At 55.3% G+C, this 9598-nt stretch overlaps 2 protein-coding genes across 2 annotated transcripts; one reads left to right on the top strand and one right to left on the bottom strand.

The window, feature by feature from the left end:
* Positions 1–634: 634 nt before the first annotated feature.
* K452DRAFT_322115 (uncharacterized protein) lies at positions 635–4784 on the bottom strand. Its single transcript, XM_033544470.1, has one exon. It carries the CDS (start codon positions 4677–4679, stop codon positions 897–899), a length of 3783 nt encoding a protein of 1260 aa, XP_033392699.1. The 5' UTR covers positions 4680–4784; the 3' UTR covers positions 635–896.
* Positions 4785–5281: 497 nt separating this feature from the next.
* Positions 5282–8550, top strand: K452DRAFT_116374 (uncharacterized protein). The gene is made up of 4 exons (XM_033535095.1): positions 5282–5323; positions 5374–5510; positions 5566–6900; positions 6970–8550. Exons 1-4 carry the CDS (start codon positions 5310–5312, stop codon positions 8337–8339), a joined length of 2856 nt encoding a protein of 951 aa, XP_033392698.1. The 5' UTR covers positions 5282–5309; the 3' UTR covers positions 8340–8550.
* The last annotated feature ends 1048 nt before the right edge of the window (positions 8551–9598 follow it).

Raw genomic sequence — 9598 nt, 5'->3', positions numbered from 1 at the left:
TTTTCCTCCCAGATTGACAAATCACATGTAAACTAGTAGCAAAACTCTTGAATAGTCGTAGCCTGCATATCGCTCAGGGCGATGGGTCAGGGTAAATGAATACAACTCAACTCAACTCAACTCAATCAATCAATAAATAAATAAATAAATCAATAAATCAAGCAACCAACCAACCAAACAACATCTCCCACATCCGAGATATATATAAACCCACAAACCCCCACCCCTACCACCACGACCCTATATAGGTACCAGCCCCTCCACCCCCTCCCCAAACTCCCCAATACACCCACACCCATACCCATAACGACAACTACAATCACCTCTACAAACCGACACTAGGGCGCTATTCTACCCATTCATCCCTACCTATCCCTACCTATCTACATAGCATCCGCTCGCCATTCGCCGTTGCGCGGCGTGTAATGAATCTTACATATGCCTCTACTGGGCCAAGGTCCAGACCGCGTTAGTGTACCTACCTATATAAGTAATTAAAAAAGTTGTTTCCAGCCTACCTGCGAAGCTGCCCGTGGTATTCTTTCTTTGCGTCTGTCTGTCTGTCTCGTTGACTTCACATATATCTCACATCGCTATTTCGCATATATATATGTATGTATATGTGTGTGTGTGTACGTAAAATCTGATTATTCAATTGTCCATTGCCGAGCCTGACCGTGATCGTGACTTCGTCAGAATATACGTACATACTACAGAAAAGTAGCGTAGCCGTGCCTCTGTACAGAGTACGTATCTGCCCTCGAACGCCTTTACAACCAACCGAGAAGAGAGAAAGAGCAAGAAAAGAAAGTGAGAGAAAACAACATCATCCACCTCCACCCACCTCCAACCAACCACCACCACCACAACAACAACAACACCCCATCTACCAATATCTAAGCCCTCACGCCCCTCGCCTCCCTCCTCGCCCGTCTCTCCCCCTCCCTCACCTCCTCCCCATGCACCACACTAGCCAACCTCGCCAGCACAGCCCACGCCCAAATCTGCTCGCCCACCCTCAACGGCTCGTCGCGGCCCCTCGCAGGCTCGAGCTCGCGCCCCGTCCACGCCTTAAACTCGCCCGCCGTCTCCAGCGTCAACAGCTGCAAAAACGCGCCCGCGACAACGAGCATCTCGTCCGTCAGCGTCAGTGTCCCGCCCCCGCCGCCCGGCAGCGGCATTGTTTGTCCCCGGTACGACGACAGCGGCGTGTCGCTCCAGACAAGCTGGCCGGTGCGCGAACTGAGGCGCGCGGTGGGGCGCGGAGCGGATAGGAGTGAGGCGTTGAGGGGGTTGGTGGGGCTGAAGAGGCGGGGTGAGGCTTTGGAGTGCTGGTATAGCGCGTCGAGCGCGCGGTAGTGTGTGTTGGTCCAGGGGGCGTGCTTGGGGAGGGCGGGCATAGGCGCCGCGAGCGGATGGAGAGGTGTGGGCGTGGGCGTGGCAGCGTTGTTGCTACTGCCCAGAGTGGACCACACCCGCGAGAAGACGCCGCTATTGCTTTGCTGCTGCTGCTGCTGCTGCTGGAGAGCTTGCAGCGCTTGCACATGCGAGGGGTGGATCTCTGGTGTGGTAGGCTTGGGGGCAGCGGGCGCGGTTGGTGCAGCGGCGAAAAGTGGCTTTCGGTCGCGATTGCTGCCCAGGTGCAGGGACGTCATGTGCGTGTTGCCGCGGTGCGGCGAGGGCTGGATCCGCTCTTCCGGCATTGCAGGTGCGTCCTCGATCTCAACATCCTCGTTCTGGTGCACGGGATGATCGTTCCGAGGCGTAAGGCTCTTCATATTCCGGTACGCTTCCGCCTCTGCGCGAAGCTGCCTGATGTCCGAGGTCATAGAGTCACCCTCCTGTGCCATCGAACTATCAAGCACGGAGTCCTGGAGGAGCGCCGACGCCTCGATGCTATGCGAAATTTTGCTGTACGGGCTACTGCTGGCAGCCGTAGGTGAAGAAAACACCACCTGCTGTTTCAGCGGACTACCCCTGGTCGGAGAAGTCAGCTTGGTGCCCGCATTGTACGGTGCTTTAAAGACCATGTTCTCGGGCATTCGTTGAGGATTGAACGCATTGCTCTTTTGAGGAATGTCGTTCGTGCCAAGGAGCATGGAAAGGTCCATCTTGTCGCTCTTCAATTGGGAAGGCTCTGGTTGCTTTGATGCGGTAGCATCGGGCTTTTGCCAGAAAATCCCAGTGCTGTCTGCATCGTCTGATACGGTTTCCGGCGTCTTGGCGCGTTCAGAAGAGTTCGAAGATGGTTCTGATTGCGAGCCAGCCTTCAACTCCTCCGCACCCTTGCTAGCTTGAGCATTGATAGGCTCTCCGTCCTTCGGAGATTCAGCAACCCTGCCGTGGCGAGACTTGGAAGCATTAGAACCACTGGCCAAAGTACTCTGCTGTTGTTGCGGGCTTGCCTGCCGCTGGCGTCTACGGGATGCCCGCGTGGAGGAATCTCGACTAGCTTCCTCTTCCCAGATATCGCTATCCTGAAGATTTTGCTCGGAGAGCTCGCTGCTACCCTCATCTGAGTTGATGACAATAACCTGGCTGGCATTGGCATCCTGAATCTTTTTACTGATTGTTTCACGACGGCGCTGCCAGTAATGGTCGAAATCTTCTCCAGGTTGTTGTTGTAAAACACTATCCTCGTAATCCATGAAGTTTATAGGACGGGAATTGCCTTCTTGGCCTTCTTCCTGAGAACTGGCCTTCGTCGATGGCGGCGTATTAGCCTTCCAGCTCATTCCATCGTCGCTTATTTGACTCCTAGCTGGGCTAACGAGCTGAACGGGTTGGGACTCGGTGTTGAGCTTAGGGTAGCTAACCTGTTGTTCGGAAGAAAGCTGGGCGGTAGATGCGTGATCATTTTCCTCCGGGGTAGGAAGGCGCTGCTCATTCGAATCGCTGGCCGAGCCTGCTGGAGGCACCGCGACTCTTCTGCCAGAAACATCATTGCCGGTCTGAGATTCTTTTTGGGGAGGGCTGGGGTCTCGGGTAGTTTCACGGGTTGTGGCACGCGATCGTGCGCGTTCTGCCAGCTGCTGACCAAGTCGCAGACCAGCTTGCAGCTCCCTCCTAGTCTTGGGCTTGAAGTCGTTGAACACTTTGTCCAGCCTCCTCAGCTGAGCGCGCTCTCTGATATCATCCGAAGGCCTCCTGTCGAGCGTTCCGCGGTTATTACCGTTTACTACACCTTGAAGGGCCAGTCCAGCCCTAACAACATTTACAAGCTTGAGTACTGTCGGTTTCTTCGGAGAAGGGCGAGAAGCAGCTTTGGTGGCCGGCGGAGCAGGAGGCGATTTTACGGTCTTTGGTGTTGGAGCAGAGAAGCGGACAGGTGGAGAAGACGGCATGTACGAGACCGACAAAGCCGAGTCTTCTACGAGAGATTCCTCGTTAGGCTCAGGCTCTGGTGGTGGAGCACTCGGAAGATCGATAGATTGTTTAGCTTTCTCGGTAGCGAAGTTAAGCTGCCGAGAAGGACCTTTGGCGGACTGTTGTTGCTGGTTCGCAATCGCCTTTCGCGCGAGAGGGCTACTCAGAGCAGCTTGCCTGCTTGGTAGTGAGTCTATGGAGACCATGCTGAAGTTCTCGCTGTTGATCATTGTAGTGTCACCGACGACGTCTGGAACCGTGATATCGGGCACAGTGACGTCGGGCATGGTCATTTCAAATCCACCATCATCCGAGTATTCCTCTTCTTCCTCATCATCCTCATTTTCTTCATCTTCCTGTTCTTCCCCGTCTTCATCTTCTTCCCCTTGCCCCTCTGCGGTCTCCTCGCTTTCGTATTCATAGTTACTAGTCATGGCGCGCCACATTTCTGCGTCTTTTCCGGACTCTGACGAGTTGTGTCTCTCTGTGTCGGCCGCAGGGCCTTGAGGTTGCTGGACCGGTCCACTGGTTTCCGCGGCAGCATCGCTAAGCCTGCGGCTGAGCCGCGTTGACCTTCTACGTCCAATAGACGAGGCTGGCTGAGATGCAGGATCCGGCTCTCCGAACGGAGATTCGTTTGAGTTGTGATAATTTCTCTCGGGAACGGGTGTTCCCTCTGTTGATCTCGGGCCATACATAAGCGTCGCCCGGATCGGCTCAGGCACTTGAGTGTCTTTTGCTGTGCTCTTTCGAGATTGTTGGCGGTTTTTGGGCGGAAAAGTGGCATCATTGAAGGACGAGTCGCTTTCATCTTCTGGGCTCTTCGTAACAGACTTTCTTCTCCTGCGGATTGGTGTACCATTACGCTTCTGCGTGGCAGGAGGCGCGGTGTCGGACTTTCTGGGTCTTCCTCTTCCTTTTTTAACTGGTGACGAGCTTTCCAAACCTTTTACGGGAATGGTCGTAGTTTTCGTCTCAATACGGGTAGAAGGACGCTTGACCGTGATGCAGTCGTCATCGTCATCTTGTTCTGCTTCCACAGTGACTTTGATACGCCACGGAGAAGCTCCTCTGCCTCCGGGGGTAGACATGGTCAGAGACTTGGAAGGGGTAGTCCTTTCATGGATGGGCCTGTCCAAGAACGGATCGGAAGCTGCCACGTTCGGAGAGCGCGGTGCCAAAGGCTGGGCAAACCTGGACGTCCTGCGCGTCGCTCTGCCCTTTCCAGGAGCTGGGCTTGTCGCGAAAGTAAGTGGGTCTGGAGATGACGCGCCCGAGCTAGGGTCTGCAAGCGAGTTTGCTTTTGGTGGCATGGTGAATTTTGGTTGCGACTACCTAGGTCGGAAATGGTGAATGTTCGGAAGACTTTTCAAAACACAAAGATTGAACAGTCCACAGACGCAAGAACCGTGGGTATTCTGGACCAGAATTAGCTATGTACCTATGGATTGACAGCTGCCTGGAAGAGATCTGTATGTGGATGGAGGCTGTGTTTCCCTCTCGGTCGGAAGTCAAGAGGGAAAGAGCTCCCAGGCCTTAAACCCCCACAGATTCCAGTCTTCGCATAGCCACTTCCGTACTTGGGGAGACAAAGGCACCAGAAGGAAGGAAGAGAACTGTCACATGCGCAAAAGGCAGTTGCTAGTCTGCGGCACTTACAACAAAAAGACACAAAAGATGGGAAGTTGCCGCGCAGCGGACCTGATTGTTTCCCGGTATGCGAAGCCAGAGGTGGCTGCTGGAAAGGTTAGTGTCGTCGTTGCGGGGTGTTGTTGTCGAAGAGCAGGAAGAAGTGGGTTATCGGCGGTTGCCATTGTTTTGGAGATCGTCTCCACGTAAACAGTGGCAAAACTCCGGCTGCCTTGACAACCTCCGGGTGCCTGCTCGCTCAGCTTGCTGCTGTCGCAACGCTTCCCTCGTGCATTGCCTGCAATGCTGCAGCGATGGGGATCACTGGGTAAGCTTCACTTACACTGCTTCAACTTCGACACACTGACGTTGACGTAGTATTTACAAGGAAATCGGTGTTGGCGAACGCGTTGCCCTCTCGAAGCTCGCCGTCGAAAAGTTCGAGCAGACCGGCCGCCCTCTACGCATTGCGATAGACACGTCTATTTGGCTCTTTCAGATCCAGTCCAGCAAGGGTAAGCATCTGTGGTTGCTTGGTTGGCAATGGTTCTAACACCTTTCGCATTCCAGGCGGGACCAACCCGGCACTCCGAACGTTCTATTACCGCTTGCTACGACTTCTGTCTCTCTCGATTCACCCAATATTCATATTCGATGGACCAAACAAACCCCCGTTTAAGCGCAACAAACGCACCGGCCCCAACGTCGCATCTATACCTGAGTTCCTCGCCAAGCAATTGTTGAAACAGTTTGGCTTCCCAATTCACCTTGCGCCGGGTGAGGCCGAAGCAGAGTGTGCACTGCTGCAAAGAGAAGGAATTGTGGATGCTGTGCTCACTGAGGATGTGGACGTCCTCATGTTTGGTAGCGGCATGTCCTTGCGCAACTGGACGCCCGAAGCCAGGTCGAGCAAAGTGCCCACGCACGTAAACCTGTATGACGCGCAAAAGATTAAGGCTGGTCCCTCCGGTCTAGACAGGGAGGGCATGATCCTGGTGGCGCTCATGAGCGGCGGCGACTATTTGCCTGAAGGTATACCCGGCTGCGGTCCGAAGATCGCATGTGAAGCGGCAAAGGCTGGATATGGTCAGAAACTCTGCGCAATTTCGAAACGAGACACTGTGGCTATACAACAATGGAAAGAAGAGCTCGTGCATGAGCTACGCACCAACCAAAGCAAGCACTTCAAACGAAAACACATGGCACTCACAATTCCCGATGACTTTCCCAGAGCGGACATTCTAGGCTATTATACGAACCCAGCGATATCTTCACGGGAGGGCATAGAGCGGCTAAAATCCAAACTCAAATGGGACCAGAACCTCGATTTTCCGGCACTTCGTTCGTTCACAGCCGATGCTTTTGACTGGGTGAAGCTTGGGGGGGCGAAGAAATTCATCCGCAACCTTGCACCTGCACTTCTCGTTCGACACCTTCGCATGCGCGGCCAGCTTGAAGCCACAGGCTTCGAGACGCCTGAAGCGCTCGAAGCTGCAGAGTCCAAGCTAGTAGCCAGCATTCATGGCACGCGGCAACACCCCTCTACCGACAACACGGGCGAGCTTCGCATTGCATACACGCCGATCAACGTCGTCAACATCGACCTCAGCATCGAAGAGCCTGACGATGAATTAGAAGAAGCCAGTTCGGCAGAAGACGACATGCCTCCTGCCGACGATGACAACTCACCAGACAACGAGCCCGCCCCAAAGCGTGGTCCCTCCCTATACGATCCGAACAAACCCGAAAAAATCTGGATCCTCGAGTCCTTCGTCAAAGTGGGTGCGCCACTCAAAGTACAAGACTGGGAAGAAGCCCAGCGCAAGAAAGCATCGGGCAAGCGGACCACAGCAGCAGCGAAGACAGCCAAGCCAAAAAGGGCTGCGAATGGCGGCATGCAAAGAGGTGCGTTAGACCGCTACACGACCATCACGAAGCCTGGAGTCGCCAACACCCGTCGCGTCGGGAAAACAGACAGGTCCACTAGTGTCGAGAAGCTAGATCTCTCGCACACCGAGCCGTTGAAGCAGTTTGCGCGGGTCTCGAAACCGGGTGTTAGCGCAAGAAAGGCTCCTGGCAAGCAGAAGTCCCCCAGCGTGGAGAGATTGGATCTATCAGGGCCGCCTCCTAGCATAGAACCTCCGCAAGCGCAATGGAGTTCGAGAGCAAGGCGCGCTGAACCAGATCTGCCGGAGCTCAACGATCTTGCACCAGTGCCAGCGCCAGCGTTAGCACCAACGCAAGCACCAGCACCGGTAAAGGATACAGTCTGCATCGACCTCTTGTCATCCTCTCCCGCTGCCAAAAAAACCGCATCACCACCGCCACAGCCGAGCCCTCCCGTTGCCACTGACCCTCCTCACCTCGACGAGCACTATCTCTCCCCGAACGTAACGAAGCGCGCACGCCGAAATTTGCGTCGGACGGAAAGCGCACCAGTGAATCAGCAGCACGCTCTTCCGAGCACCGAGCCACAACAACCACCTATAACCCAGAACCCCGCCGGCGAACTCTTTACCTCGTCCGCTTCTCCAGCTGCCACTGCGCCGCTCTCCCTCTTGCGTGCTCTCGCGCCTCCCCAGCGCTCGCGCACTAGTGTCCGCAGGAGCGCGAGCGCCAGCAATGGCGTTGCCAGCAAGACTACTAGGAGCAAACGGGGCGCATCGGCCGGTCAGACCTCTCCACCTACAGAGGGCGTTGTGCCGCACGCGCCGCATGAGCGTCAACAGCTCACAATTGAGCAAGCATTTCTTCGCCGGTCGGCGAGCGAGTCGCCTAGGAAGGTGCGGCCGAGCCTGAGGGCTCCAACGCCGTTGCCGGGGATCGAGGAGGTAGACCTGACGGAGTCATCACCTGTTAGGGCCATTGCTCCTGTCTCTACAGCACCGACGCTGCCGGCAGTGCGCCAAACTATGGATGTTCCAATGGGCTTGGATGGCGTTGACGAGGCGGACGAGCTCCCGAGCCTGGCTGCGTTGGTTTCGGCAAGAGGTGGAGTCGAGGAGGAGGGTTTGCAAAGACCGCGACCACGACAGCGCCAGCGCGGGCGCAATCGCGATAACGAGGCTGCTGAGGCGTCGTCGGTCGGTAATACGGTGTCTGCGCCTCAGACCGCGCCACAGCTCCCTGATAGTCCGCCGCAGAAACGAAAGCACACGCCCGGAAAGGAGTTCGTACAATTACGCAGGAGCCTGGACGGGACGTGGCGGTTTGCAGGTGCAGAGGAGGCGGAAGTCGAGATGGCGGAAGGTAGGAACGATGGGGTTGGCACGGGCAAGGTCGCTCCGAAGCGTCGGGCGTGGCGGAGGAGCGAGGTCGAGGTTGTTGACTTGACTGCGGAGTAGGCGGTAAGTGTCGCTGTATATCTTAAGGCGGTACTGTGTGTATGTTCGGGGCGAGGAAGGCGGGCGTATGGTGTTTGCTTTTTTCTTTCCTAGGGTTGGGTCTGGTTCTGGTTCTGGATCGTCGAGGTAGGGTCTTCCCGGCGCCATGACACGGGGTTCGCGGGTTAGCGGTTCGTGGTTGCTGGGTGGGTTGGGTTGTGCTGTGGTTCCGGTGCGCTGGGGCGGGGCGGGCCTTGGAATGGGTAGTTACATAGTGCGTGACTGACTGGGTATGTACGTACCTGGGGCTCTTTTGTAGTAGTAGTAGTAGTAGTAGTAGTAGTAGTAGTAGTAGTAGTAGTAGTAGTAGTAGTAGTAGTAGTACAGATGAGTTGGATTGGATGCGGGGCTGGGTGCGGGGTCGTCGTGGGAGTATGTACCTATGCGTGCGCAGTTTCGATGGGATGATGAGGGCTTAGTGATGAAGCAGTGGGTGGTTGGTTTTGCGTGCGTGGTGTTGGCTTGGCTTGGGTTACGTGCAGGGAGAACCGCTGGTAACACTTCTCCCTCGGAGTGCTTGTGGCGGTTCTCCCTCTCGGAGGGACGGGATACAAAATCAACCTACCAGGCATCTGGATGCTTTAAGCGGGTGGCATTGAATCCAAGGGCGAGCGCCCGAGACGCGCTACCGAACGTGTGCCTGGGGGGGGGGGGAGTGCTGGCGGCGGTTCTCCCTCGGCCTGGGGGACAAGTGCTGGCAGCCGTTCTCCCCCCAGAGGCCTGACGCGATATTCTTTTTTCAACATCCATTCGCAAGTCGCATTTCCAGCCATCTGTACCTACTACGCACGCAACTCGCAGCCGGCCTGTCTGTCTTTATACTACTAACTACTACTACAAGCAACCAAGCAACCAAGCCCCGCCCCGCTCGTGAAGACCTGCTGTACTGCTACTCTGCAAAGGGGACGCAAAAGCAGAGAGCAAAGAAAGAAAAGAGCCGTTTTCGGTTGTGTGTGATTTTGTGGGTTTTGTGTTTGTGATCGTGAGAGCCTGAGGAAAAAGCAAGCCAAAGCCCTTAAAGCCAGAGCCAGAGCCAGAGCCAGAGCTAGAGCCAAAGAAGCTGAAAACTGAAACCAGGAGCTGAAAGCAGGAAGGAGAAGGGAGGAAGCAGAGAGAAAGCAGAAAGGTTAAAACGAAGAAGCAAGTAAGCAAGTTAATCAAGTAATCAAGCAAAGCCAAAGAGGTAGAAAAGCAAAAAACTGACAGCACAGGTAGAGAAG

This window comes from Aplosporella prunicola, assembly GCF_010093885.1.
Source record: "Aplosporella prunicola CBS 121167 unplaced genomic scaffold K452scaffold_36, whole genome shotgun sequence".
Lineage (NCBI taxonomy): Eukaryota > Fungi > Ascomycota > Dothideomycetes > Botryosphaeriales > Aplosporellaceae > Aplosporella > Aplosporella prunicola.
This window is presented reverse-complemented; position numbering and strand designations above follow the sequence as displayed.

What these genes read in the sequence shown, in the direction of transcription:
- K452DRAFT_322115 (XM_033544470.1), bottom strand. Translation starts at nt 4,679, where the DNA reads ATGCCACCAAAAGCAAACTCGCTTGCAGACCCTAGCTCGGGCGCGTCA.
- K452DRAFT_116374 (XM_033535095.1), top strand. An exon ending in TCAGATCCAGTCCAGCAAGG is followed by an intron (nt 5,511 to 5,565) that starts GTAAGCATCTGT and finishes TTCGCATTCCAG; the next exon opens with GCGGGACCAACCCGGCACTC. An exon ending in GAATGGCGGCATGCAAAGAG is followed by an intron (nt 6,901 to 6,969) that starts GTGCGTTAGACC and finishes TCGGGAAAACAG; the next exon opens with ACAGGTCCACTAGTGTCGAG.